The sequence below is a fragment of the Plutella xylostella genome, chromosome Z (genome assembly GCF_932276165.1).
Source record: "Plutella xylostella chromosome Z, ilPluXylo3.1, whole genome shotgun sequence".
In the NCBI taxonomy this organism is placed as follows: Eukaryota; Metazoa; Arthropoda; class Insecta; order Lepidoptera; family Plutellidae; genus Plutella; species Plutella xylostella.
This window is the reverse complement of record NC_064012.1, coordinates 14,722,508-14,736,790: the sequence shown is the minus strand read 5'-3', so window position 1 is coordinate 14,736,790 and position 14,283 is coordinate 14,722,508. Positions and strand designations below refer to the sequence as shown.

General features: G+C 38.9%; 1 protein-coding gene across 1 annotated transcript in view; it reads right to left on the bottom strand.

Annotated features, from left to right (window-relative positions):
* Nucleotides 1–1,417: 1,417 nt before the first annotated feature.
* Nucleotides 1,418–14,283, bottom strand: part of LOC125491254 (F-actin-monooxygenase MICAL3) — a 57,162-nt gene continuing 44,296 nt past the window's right edge. The window contains exons 23-29 of the mRNA XM_048632772.1: nucleotides 11,620–13,506; nucleotides 10,931–11,212; nucleotides 10,193–10,222; nucleotides 8,637–8,760; nucleotides 6,914–7,054; nucleotides 5,440–5,524; nucleotides 1,418–5,138 (exon numbers count right to left, since the gene is read on the bottom strand). Coding sequence (XP_048488729.1) covers nucleotides 5,102–5,138; nucleotides 5,440–5,524; nucleotides 6,914–7,054; nucleotides 8,637–8,760; nucleotides 10,193–10,222; nucleotides 10,931–11,212; nucleotides 11,620–13,506 — 2,586 coding nt within the window. The 3' untranslated portion in view covers nucleotides 1,418–5,101. The remainder of the gene's footprint in view (nucleotides 5,139–5,439; nucleotides 5,525–6,913; nucleotides 7,055–8,636; nucleotides 8,761–10,192; nucleotides 10,223–10,930; nucleotides 11,213–11,619; nucleotides 13,507–14,283) is intronic.

The following is a 14,283-nucleotide window of genomic DNA, read 5'->3' as shown; positions in this document are numbered from 1 at the left end:
CATGGGATTCTTTGTCAGGATCCCCGTCCTCACCTAGGTTCACTACGTACTGTAAAAAAACAACGAGTTATTAGTTAGTAACATTTATACGAATAACTTCATCGAATATAATAAAGATAATAAGACATAATAATATAATATATTTTATATACTTACTCACTTGTTCAGTTGTATCAACTGTTAGTAAAACTTGTGAAGCACTTTATACCTACCGGTACCAAATACTTAGAAAATGCTACTTTTTGTTATGTATTTAAATATAATATAAACAAATAAGGTAATCTGTAAGTATGTGTTATTTGGAAAGTAATTTACTCTTGTTTTTATTGAAATTAACTATAAAACTTCCAATCATTTACTAACTTCACGTAAGATATTTTCGTTCGCTTTCAAAACTATGATTACCTTGATCTTTTCTTAGGGGTGTATTTAATTCATATTATATTTAAATTTTCAGTTGAAGTTGTACGAATCTTATATGTCGTTAGGTAGTCTTAAGAAAACTATAGCAATATGTATATATAGTAGATAGATATATAAATGATAAGATTAGATTGACGATAATCATTGTTTTCTTCTTGCAATTTAACTGTCTTGTTTCTATCCGAATTTGAATACAAACCAGAAGACTTCTTTCTTATTAATTGTAACGAGTGGACAACACTGTCCTATGTAACTATAATTTTAGATATTTTATTAAAAATTAACGTATCGTTTCTGCAACTTACTTCACCGACCCAACAGGTTCTGTCGATTGTTTAACTTTTTTGTTAATGAAAATGTTGTTATGGTACAAAATAGTATACAAATGTGAAGTGTCGAATTTACGTACAAGTGCAGGCCACCGCGAGCGGTACTTCACTTGGGAATATAAATAAGCAGAATTTTATAAACATGTGCCATTCAAGGGGCAAGCTGAAAATTCGCAGTTATTTTATTTATTATTTAGGATTTACTTTACGTTAGTTTATGTAAATAACATTGACATGTTTGTATCCAGTTTCTGAATCTTTGGTTAAGTAATCCGAAAACGTGCATGTGTCTGACGATTTTTGGTTTATTACAACATTAATTATAGACATACCTAAGGTATTATTACCGAACTGTAAGTATGAATTAATCAGTGGTTAAGGACATGCATGAAATACTTTTAAACAACACACATGTAAAGTAACCTAGCGTTTCAGAAACTGGTGAAGAGAATTATATCGCAGGGATGATTTTAAATGGCTAACGGTGATTCCATATTGAATCGATCGAGTTTTTCCTTCTTTTAAATTGAAACCTATGACAAATCTTCTCTATGTAAGTAAATCATCTCTGTATAGAATTAAGAAAACATAAAATAAAATTTGTGATAATACCAAAAAACCGAGTTTTATTTCTGTCGACAGGTTATTTGTAAGAAAAAAAGAACTTCAATTTATGATTTATTATATTAGTTCTTCTAGGTTGAATTACGCATACAAAAAGAGGTACATAGCTTTGTGTAACACATTGCATCTAAATATAATCTCAAATGTTAACTATAAACTTAAAAAAACCACTTAATCCCGAAATAATATACAGCGTAAATATAACTGCTGTTTACACTTTCAATAACATAAACTTGTTAGAATCAAAACAAAATAATAAAAAAACCTTTAAACAATAATTTGTTGACGCAGTTTGCCGCGACGGTGGCGACGCAAACTAGAGGTGTAATTTAAGACACACTACAGTCTACTTACAATGTTAACTTTTATTTTTATAACTATAAAGTCGATATAATATGTTTCATTATGATAAAGATAACAAAATACTACTAGACAAATTGTAACAGCTGCATTTATATAAGATGGGCTACTACTGCGGATTTTCTTGAAAGTAAAAATCTTTTCGATAGCATCATTCAAACTGTTCATGTAAGAACTCGTACGAAGTCTTGTGCCATATTACTTGGTTAGTGTTATATAAGTAAATATTTCAGGTAGGTATTTAAAACATAGCATTCTCACTCGCCGCTATACCTCGACTTCGTTTACGCTATAGTTAATGTTATTATATTTGAGAGCAGACTGACTGTTGTATTGTACTATGAGTGCCGTGGCGGCATCATGGCACGGCTAGTTCACTAGATATCTGCTTTTAACTCAGGTACTAGTATATTTACTTTAATGCAAGTTAGTTAGCCGGAAGCCAAGTAGGCGATATAACAGATTTTATAAATTGTTATCCTTTTACAAAAATAATAGAACTCGTCTTAATACATTCTTACTTAAGTTAATGCTTAGAGTAATTTAGAAAAAACACACCTTTAAACAAAAAAATAGTAAAGAGCTTACAAATCAACATGATTACGTGTAAGTATAAAAAATATTGAGTATTACAAAACAAAAATACTGAACAACCGATCGGTTTCTATAATATTTCATAGCTTAAGTTTTAACTAAGAAGTAAGTATATTTTATCTAAATGATAGTCTTGTGCATGCAAAAATATGATTCTATGTAAAAAGTATTGAAATAAACTTGGGGTTTTCGAAATCGCCATAGAACCACTTTCCTAGTCTCTCCGAAGAGAAAATATATACCAATAACACAAATTTTATATTATAATGGTATAGAATATAGAAGCAAGTAAATAAGTCATAATTCATACATACTCTTTTTGTCTATCATGTGCCATTGAATCGGCTTTAGGAGTGGATCCAGACCTCAAAATAGGTGATGAGCAAGTCTAATCACTTCAAAATCGGCCAAGTGCAAGTTGGAGTTCAATAGGCTTTGTAGAAATGCACAATGAGTCGGGACTCATAAGCTAGTTCGAAATCCAACTTGGTCTTTAGTTTTAGTTTAATTATCCTTGCTCATCCCATATTTTGATGTCTGGTTCCTCACCTGATTAGAATATATAATATAAAAGTTGTCTAACTTATATATATTAGCGAGAGTTGAGGCAAACATTATTTACTCACAAAAAGTTTCTTACAAAAATAATTTCAGGAACATTATTCCAGATATTAAAGTGCACTTCTGTCAACTACCTACTGTACATAATGTACCTAATAAACGATTTGTACAACATCTATTCATAAGCGTATAAACTGTGGCTATAACTCTTCGTCTATTGAAATAGAATTAACTTTTGCAGGTCAAGAGATGTGTCAACAATTTATCGCTACGCTATACTACAGCTACATGTTATATATACATTTTAGTGTAATTTTGGGGGGGCGTGTAAACATAGCAACACAAAATATATATTATTTATCTTTAACCACTAAACTTGGAAGATTCTTCAGTCACTACTGTGGTAAGCGCGGGCTGGCCTCGGCAGCTTATTATTGCTACATACATATTTGCTAAACCTAATAGGACCCGTTTAATTTTGATATAAAAATATATTTGATACAAAATTTATTGCTTTAGTAGCCAGAGAAAAACACAATATTTTTTGCATTCGGCTTTCCCAGAGGGTGTCCTTTAAGGTGTTTGCTTAACAAACTTTCTTCATAAGAACCCCACTCTTGTCTCACTGGGCTGTGAGACTGATGGAACAGTCTACTTACTCATGAATACTGGGCCTGCTATGTCAGATAATATCAGATAATCATCAGATATATGAATACTGGGATTTAAATATGAGTCGTACATATTTCATTTGGGACGGCATTTCACAGGTCTTTACAGGCGAACACTCCTTGAAATATACTGTAAGGTATCTCCGACAGATCGAATCATCGTTGTAAGTTGCAACCAGAAGAGTGTCCGGATATTTGAACGATAGCCTACTTACTGTACAAACTAAGATGATTATTAACAACTACTAGATTTAGCATGTTTGTACGGGAAGAAATATTACAAGTGTAGCATAAATATATGTACGACTAGAGTCAACGCGTAACAATCTACCCTCAGAATGCGTGATAAATCTAGTGTTCACCTCAACTCTCGGTAAGAAATCTTTAGAAGACTATTTACTCGCATAGTATATAAAAACTAAATAGCAGAAAGCTAGACCGCAATCACTTTTAAATTCATTTAATCTTTACAACCCTCTTTCCTCATCGCATACAAAAATAATGATTTTAGGCTAATACTTGTCTTACCCTAAATGATACCCAGTAGAAGTCAATGTTCACTATATGTTTTATAGTAATATAAATGTCAGTAAACCTTACATAAGAAGCTTATGTGCAAGTTTGACCCGCACTTGAGTACATGAAGTAGCGAAAAGACATAATAGGTATATTTAAACATTTAAACTTAGATTTGTTAAGTATATTTTTAGCCTACGAAATAAGTCATTGGGCAGGAGGAGCCCGTCTAAATACAATATACTAATACATTTGGCATTACTAGCACACCGTTGTAGTCCGAGCGCAGTCTGGAATGTTCCCAACGAGACACTAAATCATGCTCACTCAGCACTGAAACCAGAATAGTGTGTTTATGTCGCTCATTAGCTTATTATAGATGAGACAGTCGCACCTACACCGAGAATATTGCGGAAAATTCGCTATGTTGTAAATTAAAAACATTCCAGATCGCACTGGGAGCAATTACTTAAAAATAATTTGTGACAATGTAACCTTGCCTTTTTAACTACACGGGACCACACAGTCTATCGCATCGCGAGTGGATTGAAGCAAATCCACCTGACAATTCGTTTGTAACTTGAAAACGACAGCGAAAAATCTTAAACAATTTCCCTAAATAAATCCGTTTAGATTTCTGTACAGAGGAGCAGCTAACAGAGGATAAGTTCAATGAATGTTTTATTAATTTTAAACATTATTCCTTTTTAATATTGAGGAATGTAACATCATAACAACTGCCTACTTGAAAATGTTTAACAACAAACCTGCCTACCCTAATATCATCTCAACCTTTACAACTCTACAATCCAAAGGACTAGATGATATATTATTAGCAGCAATATTAAGTTTAAATCACCAGTTAACAATTATTTATATCAATCAATTCCTGTTGCCTCGATGACTGTGTTTTGGCGAAAGTAAAATTGGTTCCGGATTTCCGAAGGGCACTTACGAAAGCTCTGGCGTGGTGTTTGGTAGTTTCTGAAGCATTTCCATACAGGGTTGAGACCGGGACGCGGCCTACTCGCAGGCACTGCCGCTCGTCATACATCGCCTCCTGAAAGGGGAAAAGATAAATAAATTAGATTCTTAGTGAGATAAGTAGGTCTAATATTCAGGGGGAATACAAGTAAGTGTCCTTGGATCAAGTTAAAAAAGAAAACAAAAATCGGTTCAACGTTTCTAGAGCTACACGCTTACTACACACAGATACACACATACACAAGACACAGGTTAACTTATAACCACCTCTTTTCCCGCCGGAGTTTAAAAAACATTTGTATTGCCGACATACCTGCGGACATGAGGCACAAACTCATAACCACCCCTCTTATTCCCTCGGAGTTTGTTTTGCCTACCTGTCAGCGGACATGAGTGCCTCGTGCGCCTCCCTTTGTGCCGAGACCTGCACCAGCTCCGCCACCGCCGCCGCCTGCTGCTCCGCTGAAATAGCATCATCATCATCATTATCATCACCATTGATATCATCATAATCATTATCATCAGTGGGCTGGGCAGCCAGTCATACACATGACAGAACGTAATCCAACTAGGTACTCATTTTACCAAGATAACAAAGCCTAGTCATCATCGTCATCATCATCAGAAGGCAGCCAGTCATATACATGGTGAAACGTAACAGATTGGGTACTCATTTGACCAAGGTAACAAACCCTAGTTCAGCTATAGTGTTTGTCACCGACACGCAATTATCATTAAAAACATCATGGCTATCAATAGCATCATTATATCATGAGGCAGAGAGAGGATAGTTCAGGTCAGGATAGTGTTGTGATGCATCTTGGCTCCTTGCTTGATGGATAGATCGAACGTAGATCTCCAGGTTGTATCGACATGTACATTGCAATCTAACACAAGTATCGTTATTCATCTTCACCACACTACACACCTACACAGTCCAGTTATTACCTTAATAATACTACGGTATTGAAGAAGAAGCTATTATATATTATTATCAGATAATTATGAAGATTTGGCAAAAAAAGATTACTAGGAGTGGTGCAAAAAGCAGGGAAGGCTAGCTGCAGGTTGCATCCATATTATGAAATGAAGTGAATCTGTGATGAAGTTACGAATGGGTGATAGATGTGCAAGTTTAATTACGATTAGGTACATTAACTATAGTATTGTGAATAACCCACTTGGTACTGTAGTGCAGACACGGTGATTTTGAGAGCCTGTGTCGTGTGATCTATTACTCTATTACACTAATATGTATACGTACTTACTATATTTTTAGAAGTGAAAGACAGAAGTGGCTGTGTCTATTATTATAAGTTTATTAGATAAACCATTCGACAAAGATATGGTACAGACAGTCATATTTTATTGATGTTTTTAACCCGGACCAAAATATTTATTAACAATTACTCCATATCTTCTCTCAAGTTTAAATATTCTTCATTCCAAATAGCACAACAAAAGGTCAAATTAAGGCTTGTGAACCACTATACGCACTGCATTTAACATAACACCTCAGCTTGACCTTTTCCCTTATGCTATTTGGCATGAACTACAGTCATTATCGTATAGCCGTACACAGAAAGAAAGCTGGAAACTTATAAACGCTTACTTTACTATGGATATTTTGCCTGCGCTTATTATCGCTTAAGAGTTACTCTATACTGACTAAAACGAGCGAACGAGAGCTGTCGTGCAATCGGCACGACTAGTACAACAAAATAGAGTCATGGCTCGCGCAACATCTCTTTTAAACTTCGTTTTTCGTCATATATCACCCCTGTGGTTAGGCAAAGTATGGAAAAGTAAGCCTTTACAAGTCTCCAGCTTTCTCTCCCCACGGCTTCATACCTGACAGCGGTCGCCGCAGCCTGCGTTCCAGCCGCGCCAGCCGGCGGTCATCCTGCCGCTGCGACATGAGGCGCGCCCAGCGAGCCTCGAACCACAGCTGCATGGCGTCTCGTTCGACGGCGTCCGACGGCCGCGGCGGCGCTAGTGTCAGTTGTTGTTGTGAGGGGTATACGCTAATTATGTCACACTTTTTGGTCGTTGGGTTTTTTGGACAACCCTATTTAGTTGCTCACATTTGGGAGATCCCGTGTAAAGTGTGGCGTGTTGTCACATTTGTAAGACCTGTCTGTAAAGTCTGGCAATGTTTGGCATAATTACATCTTTAGTAGTAAAACATATGCCTCGCCAAAAAATGGTCCTTCGACCCCTTAGCTTATCCGTACGTGTGACGTAATTAGCGGATGGATGGTCCCGTGTTAGATAGAGCTCTGATTTGCTGGTAGCTTTGGTTAGCGTATGGTTCGATGTATCATCGGTGTATGTAAATGCTTAGTTGATGTTTTATGTGTGTATGGAGATGTGTGTGTGAATATTTATAAACATGATTAAAAAGCAGAACATGATTTATTTGGATGCAGCAAAGCACCTTTGCCTATTCCATAAGGCGATGATGCGGTAGTGAATGAGTAGGTGTGGTAAATTGTGATAATTTTATTGGGAATTTATTATTATATGTGTGTATATTTGAATGAAAGTATTTTATGATCAGAGTTCTTTCTAAAGTGAGAACCAATTTTAACCTTTCGCAAAATGAGGCTATTATTTCTAACATATACCTACATGAAAACTTACACAAATACTAAACAGGTTTTAAATTATCAAATTTACGGAACGTTGAAATAAATATTTATTATAATTTTTATTGTAACGTTCAGTAAAATTACAAAATAATATAATATTAGAATCAATTTAATATGCCACTTTTTATGCAATTTTTTCACTATGGGTACAAATGTGAACAAACATTGACTCTAAAGGCGCTGACTGTCATGAATTTTCACTCAATGTGAGCACCTCACAATATCACATCGATCGAATATTCAGAATACAGTCAGCACTAGTCGGATACGAGGGAATCGCAAGCCACAGTAAGCAATTGACAATGTGTAAAAAACACTTGTGTAACATAAAACCAGAATTATTTAGTACATTTTTACTCATTGTCATTTTCATGAACGGGGGAATGTTAAAACAATCAATATAAATGACATAATGCAGGAGTAACAGTTACAACTATATTGGTTGTTTCAACATAAGATCAAAAGCCTTTGCGGTCATAACTGGCAGAGGCTGGGATAGCAGCTAGTTGTGATATTTATTTACGACAAACATGCTAATTATTACAGTTATAGTTTTATTACGATTCATGAAATCCAGTTTCAATATTAATTACAAGTACTTAATTTAATAATGAAATCTATCAATGATTATTGATTACTGAAGCGCAATCCATATTCATTTTTAAGTTTCTGCCGTCTGATCTTAAACCCTTACAACATGATTGTAAGAGTACCCACTACCAACAGTTTGATAACCAAACTAGATGACCATAAACAGTATAAACATTCGTTCAATCATTAATTGATATCCTCCTTAATTCAGTCATTCATTCTTTCAATAATTCATTTGTCTTCAATCATCCATTCACCCTCAATCATTCAATCAACCTTCAACAATCCAATCATTCATTCACCTCTTAATCATTCACTCTCTAAACACTTACGTTCCCTCAACGGCTCCGGGGGGTAGTAGCTGGCGGGGGGCGGGGGCACGGGCGGCGCCTGCTCCAGCCCTCCGCAGGACTTGTGCGCCGTCGGGGGTCTGGACGAGGCGGGGCGGGGCTCCTGCTGTTGACGTGAACACTTTAGCATCTAGGCCTATTGTTATAAAACTTAGTGCCAATTTCGCCATAGTGGGTTAGAGCATAACCATTATTGGTTGACTTTTCACATCACACATCTGTCAAGAATTTAATAAGGAGATGACGTATAATTGATGAACCAATCCCTGGTTACGATATAACCGACTATTGTAAAATTGGAGATTAGACTAAAGATAGCTCTGGTTCAGAACCGGTTACAGTCCAGAGATTTTATATAAATCAGTAGCATAAAGCCGGTTTTAAACTAGAACTATCTTTAGTCTTAATTTTTTAATAAGGGGAAGGGGTTTAGGGCGCTTTTCGAACCAGTCAATTCGGTGTGCAAGTTCAGTAGTAGCGAATGCGGCTCACACCTATCTATATGGCAAATCGCATAAATTAACATTATAATAGTTAGTCGCTACCTGTCGGATAAAATACATGCTGTCACTGTCTAAAAAATAATTACAGAGAGCTACAGCATGTATTTTATCCGTCAGGTAGCCACTAACCAGACATTGTGAAACAGGTCCTTAACGGTAGATAGTTATTGAAACTGGCAATCAGTTGATCAAAGAATAGTTACTTTACTTCTGGTTTTCGCAATTGCTTTAACTCACAACCTAAACCGTCTGGTTAGAAAAGTCCTTTGAATTGGCGGAGAAGAATGGGTAAAACATTAAAGGTAATTCAACATTTTGGATTTTGATAAGCTGGACGCTACATGCTCAAATAAAAATAGCTTCAATACACAGAACAATCTTAGCCAATTGATCCCAGCAAGCATCGTTTTTATAAAACATACGTTTTTTATAACAAAAATATAAAAAATATAGTTTCCAAGTTTGATATTATATGCCAAGGTAAATAAATCCTGTAAATATAACCTTTCCGCTTTACTCGTAGGTATAAGCCTGTCCTTTTGCATAGAATCATAGAGATGAGCATGGTGCATGCATATTTGATAATAGTAGCTTGTGAATAAAAGTTTTAATGTCCAAAGAGAACCAAAATTAACAAATAACCAAATATAAAAATCGAGGCTGTGAAAAGTAGGTATCAAAAATGTTACTTACATGTTTCTATATAATAACAAAATAACACTGATATAAAGAGCAAAAAATATATCGAAAAACATACATTATTCGCGGTGTGCGACACAAAAACACATAGAAGCGCGAAGAATAGACATTAATAACATCAAAGCTTTCAGAAATACAACACTTTAAAACAAGGTGTGTGAATGAATGAACGAACAACGTGCAATGAACGAATGATAATGAAACAATCATTGCAGAACCAAACATAGCTATAAAAATGTGATTGGTCGAAAATAATTGTTTGAAAAAAGAACACCCAATAGCATTGCTAAGTGAGAAAGCATGCGAATCACATCACTGTGCTATAATTTTGCTTACGTTTTGTGACAGGTCTGGCTCGGAAACCCACTGAAAATGAACTAGTGTTAATCAAACGATCGATTCCCCACACAATTTTGAAAAATTCAATCTTATTTACAGAGCAGCAGAGCTGTTTTTACACCAATTTCCTTGCTCCCTCGGCCAGTGTGCAAGTTCTACGTATATCATTCAAAGTGACATGACTATAAAATATCATCAATACATATTATCAGTCAACCAATGTTTGTGAACATAGAATGACAATAACAAAATAGGTCGAATATTACCATGTTTTTGTGTGTTGCACTCAGATGGGTGTCACTGATTAATTTAAAATGCATTAGTGTACGTTAAAAAATCTAAAATGATCATGATTTGGTGCAATCGAGTGCAAAATGCCTCTTACAGAAAATGTACGGAAAGTAGATTTATTTAGATAGAAATATAGTATGAAATCTATTCACTTTCATCATCATGACCCATCGCTTCCCCACTGCTGGGGCACGGGACTCCTTCCAATGAAGGAAGGGTTTTAGGCCTAGAAGTTATTTCTATGTTACTTATGAACTTGCCCCCTTATTCATAGAAAAGTTATAGGACTTTTTAGCTATTGACCTGTTTTATCCTTCTCTGTCAAAGAACAATTTGTTTTGAGTCAGAGAGGGACAAAACTTATCAATTGCTAAAACGTCCTAAAACTTTTCTATGAATAAGGGGGTTATAATTTTTAATTCATTCACAATATCATAAACATACCTTGGTCCGGGGTCCAAGACGGCGGTTCAGGTAATTGGAGAGGCTTCTTATAATGTTCTTTTTGCGAGTTTCTCTGGCCAGCTCAGGGTCTGAGAAGGAGGGCGTGACGGGCAGCGGCGGCGGCGGCAGCGCGGGCGGCGGCGGCACCGGCGGCGGCGGCAGCGGGGGCGCGCGCTGCCGGGCCGGCCGCCCGCCCCGACGCCCGCGCCCGCCCAACCGCTCCAGCACTAATAGTCGCACCACTTCTGTCTGCTCTTCGCGCTCGCGCTTGATCTCTTGCACCTTTGTGATTGGATGGTGGAGAGGTTAGTGACCTTGACTGCAGTTTTGTTTTTGTTTAAAGACAGCGGTCGGATGGCCGTGTGTGAGATATCCTTATGTATTATTATTATGATGTTTCAACTATAGAAATAACTGGTATAAGGAATCACATGGACCCAAGTCAAGCGTGATTCATATTATGATATTTTAAGTCAGTTTGCATAAATTTGCACATTTAAAAAAAAAGATTAGTATGTGTAAAGCTGCGTACAGACCGGCCCAACAAACGCCAACGAATGGGTTTCATTGACATTCGTTGCTGCAATCTGCCCTGTATTATGTATGATAAATATCCATCGTTGGGCGTTCGTTGGGCCGGTAAGCTTAAGAAGAATGGTCGAGGGATTGTAATATATTAGAATGATTACCTTATGTGTAGTGGCACGTGCACACTCGGGCGAGACGGATCCGGAGCTCAGATTCAGCGACACGGACAGCTCCAGACTGTGGCTCGGGCTGCGGCTGAACGTCTCAGACGCCGAGCGACATATCGGCGTGTATAACTTCAGGGTAGAGAACACTATGGGCATCGGCAGCGGCGACTTATCCGGCGTGGCAGCTAGAGGAGGCGATGCCGAGCTTGATTGGGAAAGTTTGCACGTGTGTTTGAGTGGTGATCGGGTGTGTGGTTCGCTGGTCGAACGGACGAACTCGTCGCTTGTTGATCGACTGCATTGCTCGCTTGAGCGGACGCTGCGGTCGGCTGGCGGCGATTGCTCGGAGCGCTCGCTGTGATCGCTTGCCGAGCGAACAGGTTCAGCGGTCGTCGCGTCAGCCACCGGTTCGCTCGTCTGTTCGCTTTTCTGTTCGCTTGCGCTTGGCGTCTGCGCTTCCTTCAAAGACGAACTCGCCTGAGAAACTACCTCTTTACCCTCCTCAATCTTACTTGTACTATTATTCTCGTTAACATTATTCACTGTACTGTTATCTATGGATTTCTCGCTGCCAGAACTTTCTATTGTGACTAAAAGCTGCGGAGATTTCAACTCAGTGGGTCGCTCGAGCCTCGTGATCGTAGATTCACTATCGGTGCTATTCGCCATTTCATCGTGGGGTCTGAAGCGGGCGGTGTCGGCGTGGGGGGCGATGATGGTCTCGGAGAAGCTTCTTTCTATAAAGTTCATGGATCGGTCGTTGACCGGTGAATACGGATGCTCATCATCATCCACCAGCTCCATATAGCCCTCGTTCTTGGGCGTCGGCGGCGTCGCTATCGACGGGTCTTGATCTTCTTCGTCCGCGAACTGAAAATGTTCTAGCGCATTCGCGTAGTCGACTAGTTGCTTCGGAGGGGACGTGCGTCCACACACGTGGGACGTAATAGCTGATATGTTTTTCGCGTCGTGAACCGTTTTGGGTGCGCTTCTTGACTTTGCCTTTTTACCGTCGTAAGTCGCGCAGTCTTCTAGCATAGCGCTTTCGGCCGCCCAGTCCGACAGGTCTGTCTCTGTTAGTGCTAGCGTCGACACATCCCGACAAGACTCCGACCATTCCGACTCTGGCGCCGCATTAACCGGTGACTCGGGCTGGGGTTCAGCTACCGCTGGTTGTTCGGGTTGTTGGCTGAGTATGACGAGGCTGTCCAGCTGTATGAGGTCCCCGCCCTCGTCGTGCACTTCAAGACGGGGCACGGACGGCGGCGCGGGCGAGTCAGACGATGAATCACTGTCTCCGCCCTTCACTGCCGAGCTCGACTGCGCATCCTCATCCTCCGTTTCTTGTGGCTCTTGCTCGTGGTTCACATCAGATATCTTGGTCAACAAGTCTACTGGTGCATCCTCACAGAGATTGCTGATGATATCGGGCATGGGCGGGCGGTCGGCTAGAGTGAAGGCTATAACAGGTCGTGGTTGAGGCGCGGGCGGGGCCGGATTGAGCATCTTCTGGAACTCCGATATATTGGACCTGAACGTCTCCAACTTCGTATCAAGTTGCGAGGTGGAATCGGAGCGGCGTACCACAGGCGGCGACGCTTCTCCGAGGAGGTATTTTCTTTTGAGTTCGAGCGCTCGTTTGGTTGCTAACCCGCCGGCAGATCTTGCTCGGCAAAGGGGTGGGGGCGTGGCGGGGGCGGGGATTGGGGGCGTGGCGTGGCCGGGGGCGGGGACTGGGGGTGCTTCAGTGACGGTGATAGCGGGGGCGGGGGCGCTATCAGCTGGTTCCTCGCAAGCGAACTCGCTATCGGTGGACACCCCCGTGCCTGATGATACGTCCTCCTCGCTGCTGCTCGATGAACTGTCGTCGTCTGACTCCACCTGAAGATGTGGCTGATGTAGTCTTATGTGCGAGAGTAGAGAAGGTTTGTGTGCAAGAGACTGCAAGCTTATTTAAAATGCACAGCTGTCTCTTTTTACAATGGTGACTCTATTTATGTTTTTGTTTTATGTATAAACACCCCTCTCTGACAGAGAGTGACAAAACAGTTCATTAGCTAAAAGTTCTGTAACTTTTATATTAATAAGGGTGTTTATTTATGAGTGGATGAAATGTATCACCATTGTAAAAAGAAAATAGAAAAGGGCAGGGAGGTGAAGGTACCACACTAACTTACCGTCAAACACCTTGAGATGGCACGGATATAGGCAAACTATACAAAATATACACATAAATACATACACTACTAAGCAACAACCAGGTATATATACATATAAATACAATAGTGCTGTCAACGGATAAGCCAATTCAGGTAAGTTATATATACATAAAACAAAGCTTTATAAACAAATACAAAAACGCGTAGGTACAATACAAAAAGCGCCATCAAATTTAAACTTATATTTTTACTTCGATATATATTTATTTACTATTGTATCTTACAATCAGTAAAACTTCATTTATTATATATCAAAAATAGACATAAATATAGTAAATATATATTCATAAAAAGGTAAGTTCGGACAGGCTCAGTTAGTGTGGCCACACTGTAACTCGAAGTGGCCGGGCGGGCCGTGGTTAGTTCTATGAGATGAACATGAAGGTAGGATGTCCATGCTTTCGTTTGAAGAGGATTTAACGAACGGACTGGCTGGGTT